Source organism: Pseudorasbora parva, chromosome 12 (genome assembly GCF_024679245.1).
Source record: "Pseudorasbora parva isolate DD20220531a chromosome 12, ASM2467924v1, whole genome shotgun sequence".
In the NCBI taxonomy this organism is placed as follows: Eukaryota; Metazoa; Chordata; class Actinopteri; order Cypriniformes; family Gobionidae; genus Pseudorasbora; species Pseudorasbora parva.
In genome coordinates this window covers 46,516,498-46,537,370 of record NC_090183.1, presented here as the reverse complement: position 1 = coordinate 46,537,370, position 20,873 = coordinate 46,516,498, and the positions used below count along the sequence as shown (strand labels likewise).

Here is a 20,873-nt window from a genome sequence, read left to right as displayed (position 1 = left end):
AGGAACTGGCTTCTGTTGGAGCGGAGGAGATGACACTGTTTGCAGTAAAAGTCGGTTGGAGAAACTGGGCTTCTGCTGGAGCGAATGAGATAACACTGCTGCGGCAGTGAGAACCAGCTGGATGGAAAAGCTTAGCTTCTGTTTGAACGGAGGAGATACTGCTGCGGCAGTGAGAGCCAGCTGGATGGGGAATCCTGAGATTCTATTGGAGCGGAGGAGATAACACTGCTGCGGCAGTGACAGCCGGCTGGATGGAGAATACGGAGCTTCTGTTAGAGCGGAGGAGATAACACTGCTGCGGCAGTGACAGCCAGCTGGATGGAGAATACGGAGCTTTTGTTAGAGCGGAGGAGATAACGTTGCTGCGGCAGTGAGAACCAGCTGGATGGAAAGCTTAGCTTCTGTTAGAACTGAGGAGATACTGCTGCGGCCGTGAGAGCCAGCTGGATGGGGGAATACTGAGATTCTATTGGAGTGGAGGAGATAACACTGCTGCGGCAGTGACAGCTGGCTGGATGGAGAATACGGAGCTTCTGTTAGAGCGGAGGGGATAACACTGCTGCGGCAGTGACAGCCAGCTGGATGGAGAGTCCTGAGCTTCTGTTAGAGCGGAGGAGATAACACTGCTGCGGCAGTGAGAGCCCGCTGGATGGGGAATACGGAGCTTCTATTGGAGCGGAGGAGATAACACTGCTGTGGCAGTGACAGCCAGCTGGATGGAGAATCCTGAGCTTCTGTTAGAGGGGAGGAGGTAACACTGCTGCGGCAGTGAGAGCCAGCTGGATGGAGAATCCTGAGTTTCTGTTTGAGCGGAGGAGATAACACTGCTGCGGCAGTGACAGCCAGCTGGATGGGGAATACTGAGCTTCTATTGGAGCGGAGGAGTTAACACTGCTGCGGCAGTGGGAGCCAGCTGGATGGAGAATCCTGAGCTTCTGTTTGAGCGGAGTTAACACTGCTGCGGCGGTGACAGCCAGCTGGATGGAGAATCCTGAACTTCTGTTAGAGCAGAGGAGATAGCGTTGCTGCGGCAGTGACAGCCAGCTGGATGGGGAATACTGAGCTTCTGTTAGAGCGGAGGAGATAACACTGCTGTGGCAGTGAGAGCCGGCTGGATGGAAAAACTGAGCTTCTGTTTGAGCGAAGGAGATAACACTGCTGCGGCAGTGGAAATTTGAGGTGGGTTCCTGCGGGAGTAACTGGAGAGATGCTGCTACGGCAGTGAATATTATCGATTCACTTAGTGAATTTGGTGATGTTGAAATGGAGCGGATGTGGTGATCCTGTAGGATTGAGTGTATGGAAAAAAGCTGAAGCTGAAACAATTTTAGCTGATGAGGGTCTGTTGGGCTTCTTTGATGTGGGAGCGATTGGAGCGGATGTAGCTCTTGAAAGCCTCTGACGACCAGCGACCAAGTTTTTGGATCTGGTGCTGGGAGAGACCTTTTTGAGCAGCTGTGGTTGCTGCACCTATGCGGAATGAATGGCTAGAAAAGTTGTCTGCTGAGATGCCGGATAGAATCAGTATAGACTTGAGGTGTTTTTGGAACCAGAAACGTGTGACAGGGCGGTTAGCATCGTCTGTGAAGAGTGGTTCAGAGAAAAGTTTAGTCTGCGAACTTCTGAAATGAAGGTAGGCTAAAAGGGATTGATACGGCTGGATTGGTGATGGAAGGTTGAAAATGTAAATGGAATGCCCTTTTTTCATTTGGTCCGTCTTGCTTTGTTTGATGAAGTAAGAGATTGTTTCGTTATCTAGCCCTGCTAGGTCTGAAATTGTAGGATGAAGCTTTGGGTTGAAGGTGGATGTGATGGTAATTTCTGAGCTTCTGAGAAAACCGAAGAAAGCCAATATGAACATTGCATCCAGAGTGCGGGCAGTATTGGTGGAGTGGTATCCTCGGCGGAGGGTGGAGATACATTTGGTAAGTATATCTAGAGTTATTGGTTGTCTGGCGTCTGGGTGGGTGGGTTGAGTCTTTTGGATGCCTTTGATGAGCATGGATGTTTGTGAATTGGATATTTCTGGAGAGGGCAGACCAAACGCAAGTTTGTGAAAAAATTGAATTCCGCTTAGATAACCCTTGATGGAGCTGACTTGGAGGTTCTTGGTGCTGTTGAGATAAGATATGAATGAAGTGATGGTAAGCGAAGAATAATCTGGAAAATTCAGCTTGTATATGGAGTGAAAAGACTTGAAACACTTCCATGCAGTTAGGTAGGATTGAAGGGTTCTGGGGGAAACAGCTTGAAGGATGGAATTGAGAGAAGCGTCAATGAGGGGTCTCAATGGGTGGTTTATGGGAATATTAGCTCTCAATACTTTGGTACTGGGGTTGGGAATGGGAATGGGTCCGCCTCTGGCGCCAACAGCCTGAATTTCTGTGAGGATCTGTGCTCTAATGTTGCTGGCGACAGGGGGCAGTTCCAAGGCTGTAGAATTCGGCGGGAAGGGCATCTGTGTTGCAGAAAACAGAGTGAATGGAGCACTAGTTTGGGAAAAAGTGTTAGGCGGATAGAAAACCAGGGGCCGAAAACCGCTTGCGGAGGCAACCTCTCGTTTCAGTCGGTCCCCGACAAAGAAGGAATGGGAAAAAGGGGAAAGAGGAAAGCTAAGGAGGACAAAAAGCAGCTGGGCCTGCACCGCTAGCGGAGGCAGCCTCGCGCTAGAGTTTGATGGTGGGGCTGCAGGCCAAGGGAAGGGGTTAGAAAAAGTGACAGGAAAAGGCTGTGATACAAAGCTTGAGCTGCTGGCGGAAGCGTACTTACGCTTAAAGGATTGCCTGGGGCAGAGGAAACTGGTATTGTAACCTGGGGTGCAATGCTGGAAAACACCCACGGTCTCTGGCTCGGCGGAGCAGAGAGATGAGTTGGGCTGGGTGGCGGCGACGATGGCAGCGGTGGCTGGAACTGGGGTGCGGCCCGGGCTAGCTGAGGGCCTGCTGCAGTGGCCTGGTGCTCGAGGAAGAACCAATTCTGTGGGAGAAGGGGTCTTTTGAGAGCGTGAGTTCGGATCCTTATGTTTCCTTGATCTGTTTGTAGTTTTGGAAGGTGGAGTGGATTTTGGAGATGGAGAAGCTGCTTGAAGTGACACGTACAGGTTGTATAATTTGGCTTTATTAATTCTTCTGGAAAAATTATCCTCGACACTGATTAGCACTTGTCTAAACCCTAGTACGGTCCATTTCTCTATTGCTGGAATCGTAGGTTGTACTGAGGAGTAGGAGGAAGCTGGAGATGGTGGATGTCTTGAAGGTGGAGGCGATGGCAAGCCTCTGCGTCTCGGTGTACGGGATGTGGCTCGGCTGGGCCGACGGCCACGCTGTGTTGCTGGAGATTCAGTCACGGTGTCTTGTTGGGTTGTGGTGCTCCTTGCAGCTGTGGAATGCTGTAGAGGACCTTCGTCAGATGGATAAATTTCATTCTCAAACATTGCAATGGGTAGGACCAATTTTCTTCAGCTCCTGCGGAAGCATAAAGAACAACACTGTTTTGGCAGTGGAGAAACGGTTAGCCAGAGAAACCAAGCTCCTGTGGGAGCAGAGGGAACGGCACTGCTTGCAGCAGTGGAGAAACGGTTAGCCAGAAAAACTGAGCTCCTGTGGGAGCAGTGGAAAAACGGTTAGCCAGATAAACTGAGCTCCTGTGGGAGCAGAGGGAACAGCACTGCTACAGCAGTGGAGAAGAGATTAGCCCGAAAAACTGAGCTCCTGTGGGAGCAGAAGGAAGCACACTGTTATGGACACTGGAGGAATTAGCCAGAGAAACTGAGCTCCTGTGGGAGCAAAAGGAAACACACTGTTATGGATACTGGCGAAATTAGCCAGAGAAACCGGGCTCCTGTGGGAGCAGAAAGAAGCACACTGTTATGGACACTGGAGGAATTAGCCAGAGAAACTGAGCTCCTGTGGTAGCAAAAGGAAACACACTGTTATGGATACTGGCGAAATTAGCCAGAGAAACTGGGCTCCTGTGGGAGCAGAAAGAACAGCACTGCTGTGGCACAGGAGAAAAATAGCCGGAGAAACTGAGCTCCTGCGGGAGCAGAGATAACAGCGCTGCTGTGGCGCGGAGGAGAAAAAGATTAGCCAGAGAAACTGGGCTCCTGTGGGAGAAGATGGAACATCACTGCTTCTGTGGTGGAGAAAAGTTAGATGGAACAAAATGGAAAAGCATGTTTGTAAAACCATAATGGGACTCTTATTTTGAAAGAGACCTATTTGGGTCCAACTCTTATTAAATTTAGCATACAACATTACAATATAATCACATTAAAGAAAACAGTCCTGGTTCATAAGAACTTGGCGCCATACATTGATTGTAAATGCTCTGAAACTGTAATATTCTGAACGCAACACGGCGCCACATTCAAAAGTTTAATCACAATTAGGAAGATGTGATGTATGTTTCTGTCTCCAAAATATAAGATGGCTTAAATAATCATTATGCTGTATTGTCAACATTTAAGTTACTTAGCCTCACGATACATTCATTCGCTTTGCGAGCGAGTAAATTTATTGTTTATCACCACGGCAAATGCACTTTGTGTGTGACAAGTTTCTGTCTGTTGTACACAGAGGCAGCAAGATCACAACAAAGCTTGATGCGTGCCGGAACTATGTTATTTAAGATACATTTCTATTTCTTGGGACAGGAGCTGTTGTAGCTGTCCTGCTGCAAGTCTGTGCAGTGTGCACTCTTTACAGTGTCTGAGCGCTGCTCAAACAATTGACTCCTCATTGATTGAATTGTGGCAAAGACCACATTACACTTTGGAAAAAACAGGAATTCTTTTACCGTGATGTTGAGGAGCCATTGGTTTGAAAGAATGCTGATGAAAATCGGCCAAAAGGGGCTTTAGGTAGCTTAGGAATTTGTAAGGAAAGTTTTTTAGCATTGTAGCATAGCTTCAAGCAGCATGTGGAGCCATGTTGACAGCGTGGGTAGAAAAAGTGACCTGCCAGAATGCTGCAAACTTTGTCAAGGAACATTGGTGAGTTGACTGGCTATTTATGTGATCCTCTACTTGAGCTGATTGGTAGACATGATGATTACTGATTGTTGACAGCTGGTTGGAATGACATCATGATTAGGTAGATCATTTGCACGTGCTTCTCCCGAACTTAGTTTTTTTAGAAACATCATTTATTAAAGATCTCCACACTCACACACACACACACACACACACACACACACACATTCTGCATTTTTACTTTCTCATAAAAACTCCTCCTGTGTGATTTATAAGCCTTTTGTAAAGTGGGGCCATGGGTAATGTCCTCATATTTCACCCTCTCCTGTAATACCTGTGTCATACCCATGGCATTATACACATTTGTGTCCTCATATGTCACAAAAACATGCCCACACACACACACACACACACACACACACACACACACACACACACACACACACACACACACACACACTCACACACACACACACACACACACACACACACACACACACACACACACACACACACACACACACACACACACACACACACACACACACACACACACACAATTAAACTAACTTATTCATATACATGTGTTTATTAAAGATCTCCATCTGCCCTGCTTCACACACTTACTTACAGACTACACACACACACACACACACACGTCAGCGTAACAGAAGTGGATCAGAAACACATCAATGCTGTAAAACCATGAAGCTCATAAACCAGTGTAATTATAACAGAACAAGATCTTGCAAATGTGTGAAATAACATCAGTCAGCCCTAATGCAGAACGCAGACCGAGAGCGCTTTGTATTAAAGTGTTCTGAATTATCACTATACATTCCTTAGTTTGTTCGATTTTTAATTGCCAATCAAAAACTGAGTAACAAAAATGCTTTCCATGTGTTCGCTTTCTACTAAAGGTTTAATATTTGATTTAATAATTCAAAACCTTTCTAACAAAAAGTTATGCATCAGGGAGCTGAGTAAGCCATGACATTACACTAGTTTGTGGTTTATAACATCTCCAGATGGCACTATTCTCACGCTTTTTAAATTATTTATATATTACAATTATTTATTATTTTTAGTGCCCAAATTTTCAGCAGAATAAAACATGTTTACAGTCTGGGACTAACTGTGGTTTTGGTCTATACGGCTAATTTAGCCCTTCATGACGACTGTGAGGGGGTGAATTATTTTATAACTCATTCGTTTACATTATATAAAGCCTTAAAGTTCTGCATAATTAAGGGCGTGGTTACTTTGAGTGACAGGTGAATTAGCCATTTATCCGCCGTCTATAGTCATTGGGTCACCTAAGCCCCGCCCACATCCCGCCTTTTTGCCCATTTTATGTTATCCGGGAGTGACACGCAAAGGCTCGCTCACAAGATGGCGACGCCCAGCTCGCCTCTACTTTTCGCTTCAGAACGGCTTATCAGAATCCTACGGGTGACGTCACAGACACTACAGCCATATTTGTTTATAAAGGACTCTATTTTGTGTAGATATGCATCACTTTGGCATTTGTTTTACACAAAGTAATGCATTTACACTAAATTACTCTGGTGCCATTTCCGCCTGGATGTGGCCGACCCAAATTGAAAAGCCTCCCATACACACACACAGTGGTCTGGGTTCAACATGTTGGTGTCATTTTACAGGAAACCCTTTACAGTTACATAAAACACTGCTAAAAGTGATAAACATGTAAGTATATGTTGTCTAAGCTGTTATAACCCCCCCAAAAAAGTAGGCGCTTTTTGATTTTTTTATATAAATTCATTTTTGAAAGTGTGTAACTCAGGCCCTGTGTGCTCTAGGACCCTGCAGAAACTTTGGTCATGTATAATTAATTTAATGACACTGGGATATTGCATTTATATCACTGTATATGGTGTGTGTGTGTGTGTGTGTGTGTGTGTGTGTGTGTGTGTGTGTGTGTGTGTGTGTGTGTGTGTGGTGGGGGGGGGGGGGGGGTCATCCCTTCAGACTCATTTGAATAAATCTTGCATCATCATGACACAGACAAACTTCGTTTTTCCACTTTTTTTCGGAGTTTAGTGGAAGCAGCCCAAAGTGTCTGCAGGGTCCTAGAGTTACACACTTTCAAAAATGCATTAAAAAATGAAAAAAAGAGCCAAATTTTTGGGGGGGTTATAACAGCTTACACAACATATACTTACATGTTTATCACTTTAGCAGTGTTTTATGTAACTTTAAAGGGTTTCCTGTAAAATGACACCAATATTTTGAACCTAGACCACTGTGTGTGTGTATGGGAGGCTTTTCAATTTGGGTCGGCCAAATCCAGGTGGAAATCCCAAAAAACGGTCTTGGGGTTTAAGTAGATAAAGAAGTTTTCTCCGCGTCTCACCCGGCCATGACGATGAAGAAGTCGAGTCTGTTCCACGTGTCGCCCAGATAGCAGAGCCGGCCGAAGATCCCCAAAGCCAGCATCTTCACCACCATCTCCAGCGCAAAGAAGATGTAGATGAAGGCGTCAAAGGCCTGGGGTTTAAAAAACACACACACACACACACACACACACACACACCGTCACACACACAGCAAATGATGCTCTTCTTACTCAGTATTTTTGTCTTGTTTCCGGTCCAAACATCTAAATATTCTTGAAAAAGAATATTTGTCAAGAAAGAAAAGACAATTTCAAACAGAAATAAGATTATTTTTCTCACCCCATTGGCAGATCATTTTGCCTGTTTGAGGCAAAAACTCATTTTGATTTTATTTTCCAGAAAGCAAGAAAAAAAAGTGTGCCATTGCACTTCTATAGTAAATGCATCTTGATTTAAGAATTGTTAGATGTTTGGACTGGAAACAAGACAAACTGACTGAGGAAGAAGAGCATTTTTTGCAGTGTGAATATACAGCTCTGGAAAAAATTGAGACAACGTAACATTGATTTTCCCGGAGCTGTTTGTGTTTAATGGGATGGTTAATGTCCTGAGATCTCCTGAGGCGAGTGATTAGAGTGAGCGGCTCATTGAGATCCGGATCGTCTCCGACTGACCTGCAGGATCTGGCAGCGGTCAGAAGAGCAGTCCATGTTCTCACAGGGCTGATACATCCCCAACGTCACACAGTTCAGCAGGATGACCATCATACTGACGCGCTCGAACCACGTACACACACAGCGGAGTCAAGGAGATACACACGCGTGTTCAACATCACACACACGCACACAGCGGAGTCAAGGAGATACACACTCGTGTTCAACATCACACACACACACCGGAGTCAAGGAGATACACACGCGTGTTCAACATCACACACACACACACCGGAGTCAAGGAGATACACACGCGTGTTCAACATCACACACACACACACACCGGAGTCAAGGAGATACACACGCGTGTTCAACATCACACACACGCACACAGCGGAGTCAAGGAGATACACACGCGTGTTCAACATCACACACACACACACACAGCGGAGTCAAGGAGATACACACGCGTGTTCAACATCACACACACACACACACCGGAGTCAAGGAGATATACACTCGTGTTCAACATCACACACACACACAGCGGAGTCAAGGAGATACACACGCGTGTTCAACATCACACACACACACAGCGGAGTCAAGGAGATACACACGCGTGTTCAACATCACACACACACACAGCGGAGTCAAGGAGATACACACGCGTGTTCAACATCACACACACACACACCGGAGTCAAGGAGATACACACTCGTGTTCAACATCACACACCGGAGTCAAGGAGATACACACGCGTGTTCAACATCACACACACACACACCGGAGTCAAGGAGATACACACTCGTGTTCAACATCACACACACACACAGCGGAGTCAAGGAGATACACACGCGTGTTCAACATCACACACACACACACCGGAGTCAAGGAGATACACACGCGTGTTCAACATCACACACACACACCGGAGTCAAGGAGATACACACGTGTGTTCAACATCACACACACACACAGCGGAGTCAAGGAGATACACACGCGTGTTCAACATCACACACACACACACCGGAGTCAAGGAGATACACACGCGTGTTCAACATCACACACACACACCGGAGTCAAGGAGATACACACGTGTGTTCAACATCACACACACACACAGCGGAGTCAAGGAGATACACACGCGTGTTCAACATCACACACACACACACCGGAGTCAAGGAGATACACACGCGTGTTCAACATCACACACACACACAGCGGAGTCAAGGAGATACACACGTGTGTTCAACATCACACACACACACACCGGAGTCAAGGAGATACACACGCGTGCTCAACATCTCACACACACACCGGAGTCAAGGAGATACACACACGTGCTCAACATCTCACACACACACACCGGAGTCAAGGAGATACACACGCGTGTTCAACATCACACACACACACACACACACACAGAAGAGCTGGAGCTGTTAGAGAGGGTGGGCCGACTCCAGATTAAACACCACGGGTTAACAATGGGAAGCTCGTGTGTGTGTAGAGGCGGCACAACACTTTTGGCAATATAGTGTATATATCCACAGATAATTTCAATAAACAACCATTCATACTAATACTGAACAGAAATCTTCTGTCATCAGCGTTTGATTCTAGCGTTAGTAAGAAGATCCACCAGTAAGCTGTAATTCTGCCTCCGACCCAAACACACTCGCCTGAGCGCGACTGAGGGCTCTTATAGTGTGACCTTTCCCAACGGAGCGCGGTGATGAATGACAGCGCCCTTACTCAACGCCCTGCCAAAATGACCAATGGCAGGAGACGCGAGCGGAGATTGATTGGACATGAAGGTTCAGCAAAACACCGGAGAAAATGTGCTTATAATGGAGATGGAACATCCAGAGGAATGAAAAACAGAAATCTGAAGCCTGGCCTTTGGGTAAAGCAGTGTGTGAAATGATGTGGTGATGTAAACACAACTGATGGACAAGATGGAGTTATCATCATCAGTGCTGACCGACGTCAGAAGAGTTATCGCCTCAAACTGCTGGAGGTTTCGCTCTGGTTCTCTTCAGGTTGTTTGCATGTGATGTGGGGATGCACTGTAAAAATACCGGTGTATATTTTATTTCAAACGGTATGATATCATGATTTTATTACACGGCTCTGTGAAATACTTGATTCTGATTGGTCAATCGCGCATTCCAGCGGTGTGTTATTTCCAGATAACACACACCGCTCATCCGGGTACTGTGAGTTATCTTGACCGGTTCTACTTCTGTGCTTAACGCTGGCGCCATCTTGTGGCTTAAACAGCCGTGGGTTACACTGGAAGACTTCAAGGCGGGTTTCCTTTATAAAGTTTTAAATATGGATATTTTTCTGACACAAACGCATCGATTGGAATCAGAAGGCTCTATTAACCCATCGGAGTCGTGTGGAGCGCGTTATTTGACGGACAGCTGCATTTAATGGACTTCAGAAACAGCTCCAACTACTGCTGGGATTAACGTTAGCCTGGGCTTTTTAAATATAACTCTGATTGTATTTGTCTGACAGAAGAATGTCATAAACACCTATAATGACCTGAGGGTGAGTAAATCATAGGCTTGGGTTCATCTTTGGCTGAACTAACCCTTTCAGCATTCATTCTCAACATTTAGCAGCAATAGATAAAGGCTTAAAGCAGTCTGGAACTGTTCTTCTTCGTGGAAGCTTTGCGTAAGAGCTAATAAAATATTTAATCTCAAGACAATATTTAGTGTGTAATTTACTTGAGACGAGTAGCCGTGTAATAAGCGGGATAATGTCCACCCAGCCGGATGTTATCGCAGAATAAACCCCTTCAGAGTGATCAGGACCCCGACGCGAAGCAGAGGGTGATTTTCTGTTTAAAGCTTTCTAAAACAGCACATTACGGATTGTCCTCCATCTCATCTTCTATTTTTTCACCTCCTGCCCTCCATCTGAATTTTGCGCATCATCAGAACCAGATGATTGCAAACAAGCTACTGTACCGTATATATTGTTAATCGCTTCACAAACAAGAACAAATGTAGGCGGGGCTTGATTGTGTCTGTGGGGATCTGATTGGATGGCTGTGGTTTGCTATTGGCTGATCTCATGTGAGTGACAGGTGGCCCCGCCCCTCGTCATCAGAGTTATTCTGATTCAAGATGAATAAAACAATAGCGATGTGCAGCGATAGATCATTTCCGCGGCGACTCCCTGATTGATGCAGTTAAATGGGCTTTTCTCTCCCGCTGCCGACGGCAACAAAACCCCGGAGCATCCCCATCCTGTTGCCGTGGCAACGGAAAAAAGTGCCGGAGACGAGCGTGTCCTCGGAGAGATGCAGAAAGAACACAAATGAAATAAAACTAATGTGTGTGTCAGAGACAAACTCTCATCACCGACTCTGAACCTCATCTGTTCCTGCAGTGGAAGATAATAATATCATAAAACAATAAGATCATATTTACTCAGAGGCACTTTGAGCTGCATTACAGGTGCTATACAGCCTGTGCTATTCTTATTAATACGGCAAGGCTTTAAGCAATTAATACTTCTACTCATCAAGGATGCATTAAGTTGATCAAAAGTCAAATTTATAATGTTACAAAAGATTATATCTCTCATAAATGGAGTTCTTCAAAGAATGATAAAATGTATCAGTTTCCAAAATAATATGGTAATAATATATCACAAAATACGTTTTGAACTTTAACTCACACTCAACTTTTTAAACCGAAGTAAAATTGTGTCTTGTTTCCAGTCCAAATATCTAAATATTCTTAAATCAACATGCATTTACTAGATCAGTAAAATGATATGATATTTTTGCTTGTTTTCTGGGGGAAAAAATATCAAAAATGAAGAGAGTTTTTGCTTAAAATAAGATAAATAATCTGCCAATGGGGTGAGAAAAATAATCTTAATTCAAACAGAAAACAAGATTATTTTTCTCACCCCATTGGCAGATTATTTATCTTATTTTAAGCAAAAACTCTCTTCATTTGAGTTATTTTCCCCAAAACAAGACAATAATGTGTACTTGTCTATAAATGTTTCTTAATGTAATAATTTTTAGATATTTAGACTGGAAACAAGACAAAAATACAGATTAAGAAGAGCATTTTTTGCAGTGTATGATGAAAATTATGGATTTAATATATTTTAATGTTATAATTTGCAAGGAAATTCAAATTAAAGCCAGATTAGTTAGGGTTCATTAACTCACGTGTTCCGGTTTGAAGAGTTCGAAAGGTGCTGTTGAATAGAAATGACCAATTTTGCATATTGACATTTACATTTATGCATTTGGCAGATGCTTTAATCCAAAGCGACTTACATTGCATTTCAAGCTACTTTTTTTTTTTTTTTTTTACATTATTGTCAATTGTTGCTTTCCCTGGGAATCGAATGCATGGCCTTGGCGTTGCTAGCGCCACGCTCTACTGGTTGAGCTGCAGGAAAGTAGCTCAGAAAAGAGAAATATTTGAAAGTAGTGAAAGTAGAAATATTTAATCCAATTGAATGTCTTCACTTTTAGCAGTGAGATCATATCAGGAATGATGGAAAGATCATTAACTGGGATTTGTCACACTGGATAAACCAATCAAACGAAGACTGTGATTACATACAGAGCATGAATCTGGAAGACACACTACATTCGGTGTGATTGACATTCAAATCATACTGTACTCGCATTCAATTAACAACACGCAGTGTGTCAAGTCAACTCATCTTTATTTCTATCGCTCTTCTCCAGTGCCGATTGTGTCAGAGCAGCTTCAGTGTTAAACAGGACAATACTGCAGCAGAATTAGATTTGGCTGTACAGTCGTTCTGGAGTAAACAGTGATGTTATCAGCTTATTTTAATTTATCATAGAGAGACAATGCTGGCCGATCAGTGTTATAGTTGATCAGTGATAGAGATGATAGAGTTGATTTAGTATACGGTCAGATGAGTACGGTTTAAACCATGCCAGTGCAGCTCCACTAACGCCGACATAACTCGAGTCTATTCAGGAGAATACTGTGGCCGATGGTGTCGAACGCAGCGCTAAGATGGAGGAACACTAATAGAGAGACTCAACCACGATCAGATGATGAGAGTAAATCATTTATAACTCTGAGGAGAGCAGTCTCAGTGCTATGATACGGGCTAAAACACACACACACACACACACACACACACACACACACACACACACACACCGTAACTCTGAGGAGAGCAGTCTCAGTGCTATGATACGGTCTAAAACACACACACACACACACACACACACACACACACACACACACACACACACACACACACACACACACACACACACACACACACACACACACACACACACCGTAACTCTGAGGAGAGCAGTCTCAGTGCTATGATACGGTCTAAAACACACACACACACACACACACACACACACACACACACACACACACACACCGTAACTCTGAGGAGAGCAGTCTCAGTGCTATGATACGGTCTAAGGCCTGACTGGAGATCCTCACAGATAACATTTCTGTCTGAAAGGAGCGTAGTGGTGAAGACACGGCCTTTTCTAGTGTTTCTGATAGAAAGGGTGAGTGTGTGTGTGTGTGTGTGTGTGTGTGTGTGTGTGTGTGTGTGTGTGTGTGTGTGTGTGTGTGTGTGTGAGAGAGAGAGAGAGAGAGTGTGTGAGTGAGAAAAAAATTGTGAGAGTAAGTGTGTGAGTGAGTGAGAGAGAGTGTGTGTGTTTGAGTGAGAGAGAGAGAGTGTGTGTGTTTGAGTGAGTGAGAGTGAGTGAGAGAGAGTGTGTGTGTTTGAGTGAGAGTGAGTGAGAGAGAATGTGTGTGTTTGAGTAAGAGAGAGTGTGTGTTTGTGTGAGAGTGAGTGAGAGAGAGTGTGTGTGTTTGAGTGAGAGAGAGAGAGTGTGTGTGTTTGTGTGAGAGTGAGTGAGAGAGAGTGTGTGTGTTTGAGTGAGAGTGAGTGAGAGAGAGTGTGTGTGTTTGAGTGAGAGTGTGTGTGAGAGAGTGTGTGTGTTTGAGTGAGAGTGTGTGTGAGAGAGTGTGTGTTTGTGTGAGAGAGTGTGTGTGTGAGTGTGTGTTTGTTAGTGAGAAAGTGTGTGTGTGTGTGTGTATGTGTGTGTGTGTGTGTGTGTGTGTGTGTGTGTGTGTGTGTGTGTGTATGTTTGTGTTTGAGAGAGAGTGTGTGTGTGTGTGTGTGTGTGTGTGTGTGTGTGTGTGTGTGTGTGTGTGTGTGTGTGTGTGCACACGGTCTCTGCATGGTTCTGTGCATGTCTGTGTAGTGTGTGTGTGTGTGCATTTACATGTGTGTGTGTGTGTCTGTGTGTGCGCGTGAGTGTGTGTGTTTGCATGCCTGAGTGTGTTGTGGGTTAATTGCATTATAAATAGTCCCAGTAAAGGGATTTGTTTCACTAATGAGTGTTTCTCAGCGTTGCTCTGGTGTTCTCTGTCAGCGGTGGCATTCATCTGACGCTCAGATCTCTCTCATCTGTGTGTGTGTGTGTGTGTGTGTGTGTGTGTCTGTGTGTGTCTGTGTGTGTGTGTGTGTGTGTGTGTGTGTGTGTGTGTGTGTGTGTGTGTGTGTGTGTGTGTGTGTGTGTGTGTGTGTGTGTGTGTGTGTGTGTGTGCAGGTGAGCCGCTTCCCTTTGATTCCTGCTGCGGTCTGTCAGGTGTCTTGTAATCCTTCACAGTTAAACACACTCCACGAGCCGCTCCGGCTTTACATTACAAACTAAGCAGCGTGAGAGAAACCTGAAGGACAAAACTGAGGACTTTTATACTTGTCTCTCCATATTATTACTGAAACGATCCCTTCACACCAGATGACAAACACGAGTATATTTATGTATGTTCGGTGATGAATATCTGACTAACAATGACAATATAGAAACACTGGCGACTGTTAACAACTTCAGATTAAAGAACTAACCTACACACACACCGATTAAAATTTGAGTCAACGCTGAGTGTGTGTGTGTGTGTGTGTGTGTGTGTGTGTGTGTGTGTGTGTGTGTGTGTGTGTGTGTGTGTGTGTGTGTGTGTGTGTGTGTGTGTGATGGCAGTGTAGGGGGATAGGATGTACAGTTTGTACAGTATGAAATCCATTACGCCTATGGAATGTCCCCATATTTCACAAAAACAAACGTGTGTGTGTGTGTTCTCTCAATCTCCATGGCAATAACATCTGCTGTGGGTCGTAATTGAAAGCAACGGCAAAAAATAGAACAAAGAAATTGGAAACGAAAATAAAGTGAAGCGAGTCGAGAGAAAATTCACTGCTAATGACGGATGAGCTCAACCTCACCGTTAACGAACATACAGGAGTCTAAACAAGACGGAGAGGTGAAGTCATTTCTGCATCACGTGTTCATCTCCATCTGTCTTCAGTGTGTGATGTTCCAGTTATATATAAATATATATAAATAATACGGAATCGTCCGTTATTTGACACATAAAAGTCCGTATTGAACTGATACAAAACACACTTTATTCCATATTTTTGAGAATCAATTCAGTGCAAATCCATGACAGATATTTTCAGTTTTTTACCGTTAAAATCACAGTACACACACTACTAATGTCTCCGTTTGTCTATGATCAGAGCAGCGTTTTTAACATCGTTAAGTGTTTGTTTGTTGCGTGTGTTGTATTTCAGCGGTAAGTCAGATGTTAATCACTTCATTTGTGATGCTGTTAACATGACATTTACCAGCCAAACACACACACACACACACACACACACACACACACACACACACACACACACACACACACACACACACACAGAGAGATCACTGCAGCTCAGAGTACAATAACAAAAATCATTATGTAAATATCACACAACATCTAGACGATCAGCATCTCAACAGACCTCAATAAACCTCCAGCTGCGCGCACACACACACACACACACACACACACACACACACACACACACTGCCCTTAAACCTACCCATCACAGGAAACATTCTGCATTTTTACTTTCTCAAAAAAACGTATCCTGTATGATTTATAAGCCTTTTGAAAAGTGGGGACCGCTGGCTGGTGATCTCAGGTTTTACTATCCTTAAGGGGACATTTGGTCCCCAAAGTGAAAAATAAACAAGGGCACACACACACACACGCACACACACACACACACACACACACACACACACACACACACACGCATGTACACGAACACACACACACACACACACAAAAACACACACGCATGTACATGTACGTGCACACACACACAAACAAGCACACATGTACATGAACACGCGCACACACACACACACACACACACATATACACACACACACACATGCACACTGACACACAAACACACTCACACACATGCATGTACATGTACATGAACACACACGGACAAACTCACACATGCATGCATGTACAAGAACATACACATGCACACATGGGCACACTCACACACACATGCATGCATGTACATGAACACGCACACACTCACACACACATGCATGCATGTACATGAACACACACAAGCACACATGGACACACACACGCACACATGTACAAACTCACACACACATGCATGCATGTACATGAACACGCACACATGGACACACTCACACACACATGTATGCATGTACATGAACACGCACACACACATGCATGCATGTACATGAACACACACACGCACACATGGACACACTCTCACACACATGCATGTACATGAACACACACACGCACACATGGACACACTCACACACACATGCATGTACATGAACACACACACGCACACATGGACACACTCACACACACATGCATGCATGTACATGAACACACACACGCACACATGGACACACTCACACACACATGCATGCATGTACATGAACACACACACGCACACATGGACACACTCACACACACATGCATGTACATGAACACACACACGCACACATGGACACACTCACACACACATGCATGTACATGAACACACACACGCACACATGGACACACTCACACACACATGCATGCATGTACATGAACACGCACACGCACACATGGACACACACACGCACACACACACACACACATGCATGTACATGAACACACACACGCACACATGGACACACTCACACACACATGCATGCATGTACATGAACACACACACGCACACATGTACAAACTCACACAAACATGCATGGATGTACATGAACACGCACACGCACACATGGACACACACACGCACATGCATGCATGTACATGAACACGCACACACTCACACATGCATGCATGTACATGAACATGCACACATGGACACACTCACACACACATGCATGTACATGAACACGCACACATGGACACACTTACACACACATGTATGCATGTACATGAACACACACACACGCACACATGGACACACTCACACACATGCATGTACATGCACACACACACACATGCATGCATGTACATGAACACGCACACATGGACACACTCACACACACATGCATGCATGTACATGAACACACACACGCACACATGGACATACTCACACACACATGGACACACTCACACATGCATGCATTTACATGAACACATACACGCACACATGGACACACTCACACACACATGTATGCATGTACATGAACACACACATGCACACATGGACACACTCACACACACATGGACACACTCACACACACATGCATGTACATGCACACGCACACACTCACACACACATGCATGCATGTACATGAACACGCACACGCACACATGGACGCACTCACACACACATGCATGCATGTACATGGACACACACACGCACACATGGACACACTCACATGCATGCATGTACATGCACACGCACTGACACACAAACACACACTCACTCACTCGCGCACACACACACACACACACAGGTTAAAGCGTACGGCTTTATCATTATATTGTGTCATATTTTCATTATTATTCTCAGTTGAGCTGAAAGTCACCGGGGGAATGAGACGAGCAGATCAGACGTCATGTGACACGCTTAAACCGCATGCTTCATAACACGTAAATTGCACGTGTTTAATATGCATGAGGCGAGGATCTGGACCAATGAGGGTTGACTGTGGGCGGGGCTAATCAGTGACATCCTTTTCCCCCAAAATCCATTTTATTTTATATTCCTGTTGGTTTAAAAAAAACATTTTTTTTTTTTACATTTTTCTGAGATGGTCTAAAGATAAAATACACTTTAGCAATTAAAAAGCATGTCTAATGAATTGAAATTATGAAACGTATAGAATTCTTTAAATATAATTTTTTTAAATTGGCCCAATGAAATTTATTTTATTTTATTTTTAAATTCTGCTTGATTTTATCTCAAAATAAAAGAAATATTCATTGTTAATGTTTCTGGATTTTTGCAGATTAATTAAAAAAGAAAAACTGAAATATCACAATATCAAAACCAAAATATCAGTCACCTTAAGTATTCAGACGCTTTGCTGTGACACTCATATATTTAACTCAGGTGCTGTCCTATTCTTCTGATCATCCTTGAGATGGTTCTACACCTTCATTTGAGTCCAGCTGTGTTTGATTATACTGATTGGACTTGATTAGGAAAGCCACACACCTGTCTATATCAGACCTTACAGCTCACAGTGCAGGTCAGAGCAAATGAGAATCAGGAGGTCAAAGGAACTGCCTGAAGAGCTCAGAGACAGAACTGTGGCACGGCAGAGATCTGGTCACGGTTACAGGAACATGTCTGCTGCACTTAAGTTTCCTAAGAGCACAGTGGCCTCCATAATCCTTCAATGGAAGATGTTTGGGGCGACCAGAACCCTTCCGTCTGGCCAAAACTGAGCTATCGGGTGAGAAGAGCCTTGGTGAGAGAGGTAAAGAAGAACCCAAAGATCACTGAGGCTGAGCTCCAGAGATGCAGAGATGGGAGAAAGATGTAGAAAGTCCACCATCACTGCTTTATGGCAGAGTGGCCGATGGAAGCCTCTCCTCAGTGCGAGACACATGAAAGTTTGCTGAAAAAAACACCTGAAGGACTCCAAGATGGTGAGAAATAAGATTATCTGGTCTGATGAGACCAAGATTGAACTTTTTGGCCCTAATTCTAAGCGGTATGTGTGGAGAAACCAGGCACTGCTCATCACCTGTCCAATACAGTCGCAACAGTGAAGCATGGTGGCGGCAGCATAATGCTGTGGGGTGTTTTTCAGCTGCAGGGACAGGACGACTGGTTGCAATCGAGGGAAAGATGAATGTGGCCATGAACAGGGATATCCTGGACGAAAACCTTCTCCAGAGTGCTCAAGACCTCAGAATGGGCCAAAGGTTCACCTTCCATCAAGACAATGACCCAAAGCACAGCTAAAATAATAAAGGAGTGGCTTCACAACATCTCCGTGACTGTTCTTGAATGGGCCAGCCAGAGCCCTGACTTAAACCCAATTTAGCCTCTCTGGAGAGACCTGAAAATGGCTGTCCACCAACATTTACCATCCAACCTGACAGCACTGGAGAGGATCTGCAGGAGGAATGGCAGAGGATCCTCAAATCCAGCGGTGGAAAACTTGTGGCATCTTTCCCAAAAAGACTCACGGCTGTATTAGATCAAAACGGTGCTTCTGCTAAACGCTGAGCGAACGGTCTGAACACTTAGACCATGTGATAGTTCAGGGTTTCTTTTTTAATAAATCTGCAAAAACATCAACAATTCTGTTTTTTCTGTCAATATGGGGTTCTGTGTGTACTTTAATGAGAAATAAAAATGAACTTAAATGATTTTAGCAAATGGCTGCAATATAACAAAGAGTGAAAACTGTAAGGGCGTCTGAATACTTTCTCTACCCACTGTATCATTAATGTATTATTATTAGTAATATGCAGTGCTAAGAACTTCATTTGGACAACTTTAAAGGAGATTTTTAGCCTGGCTCTGCCCTCATACGTACTTCCGCTCAATTTTCATTTTCCTTCAGTACTCTGTCTGGGACTGCTGTGTAGTCTTAGGTTTTCTCCGAACAAATTTTTACCGGTCCAATCAGCGAACAGAGGGAGTGTCTGAGAACGATGAAGTTGATGTCGAGCGCTAGTTTGAGATGTAGTTCAATCAATCAATCAATCAACTTTATTTATATCGCTCTTCTCCAGCGCCGATTGTGTCAGAGCAGCTTCAGTGTTAAACAGGACAATACTGCAGCAGAATTAGATTTAGCTGTACAGTCGTTCTGGAGTAAACAGTGATGTTATCAGCTTATTTTAATTTATCAGAGAGAGACAATGCTGGCAGATCAGTATTATAGTTTATCAGTATTATAGTTTATAGAATTAAATAAAACCTAATTCATACATTTTTTGTACAATTAGTTGAATAACTTTAATCATAATTTTAGTGTCCCCAGTAATGGCGGCGGAGAAAGATGCGAACTAAACCATTCATTGCATTGTGGCACCGCTGCCGAATATCCAGAAGTTAAAGCCGGAGCAATAACAGTCTTTGCTGGGGTTTGTTGGTGGCCATGATGTTGTGGCCCTCCAACAGGGTAAACTCGGGAAAAGTTGGATTTTCCAGATCGCTTCGTTAGTGATGAAGGAGTTGGCTGAAGATATTCGGACGGTAACTGTTCCTCGTGGGGTCGGAAGGTATTGCCATCGTTTAAGTTACAGGGACTGGTCAGGGACTTTATTACCGTCCGTCTCTCACCACCCGGAGAAAAATCCCCGGCCGAGTTACCGACTGCTTTTGACAAACGCAAGGTCGTGTTGATGTAACAGCTGTCCGAATCCACATCTCTGAGTTTTCAACAATATATCACTTCAAAATTCACCGTTTGTAATCATTTTTGACCACTGCAGAACACCATACGGTTGCTTTGCTGTTATTAGGATGCATTTATAGACTTGTATTTCCAGTATTTAGAAGAGCAATATA

At 44.1% G+C, this 20,873-nt stretch overlaps 1 protein-coding gene across 1 annotated transcript in view; it reads right to left on the bottom strand.

Moving 5' to 3' along the window:
* LOC137093389 (voltage-dependent T-type calcium channel subunit alpha-1I-like) overlaps positions 1-20,873 on the bottom strand; it is a 100,816-nt gene that overhangs the window by 55,620 nt on the left and 24,323 nt on the right. The window contains 2 exon segments of the mRNA XM_067458201.1: positions 7,350-7,483; positions 8,007-8,119. Coding sequence (XP_067314302.1) covers positions 7,350-7,483; positions 8,007-8,119 — 247 coding nt within the window.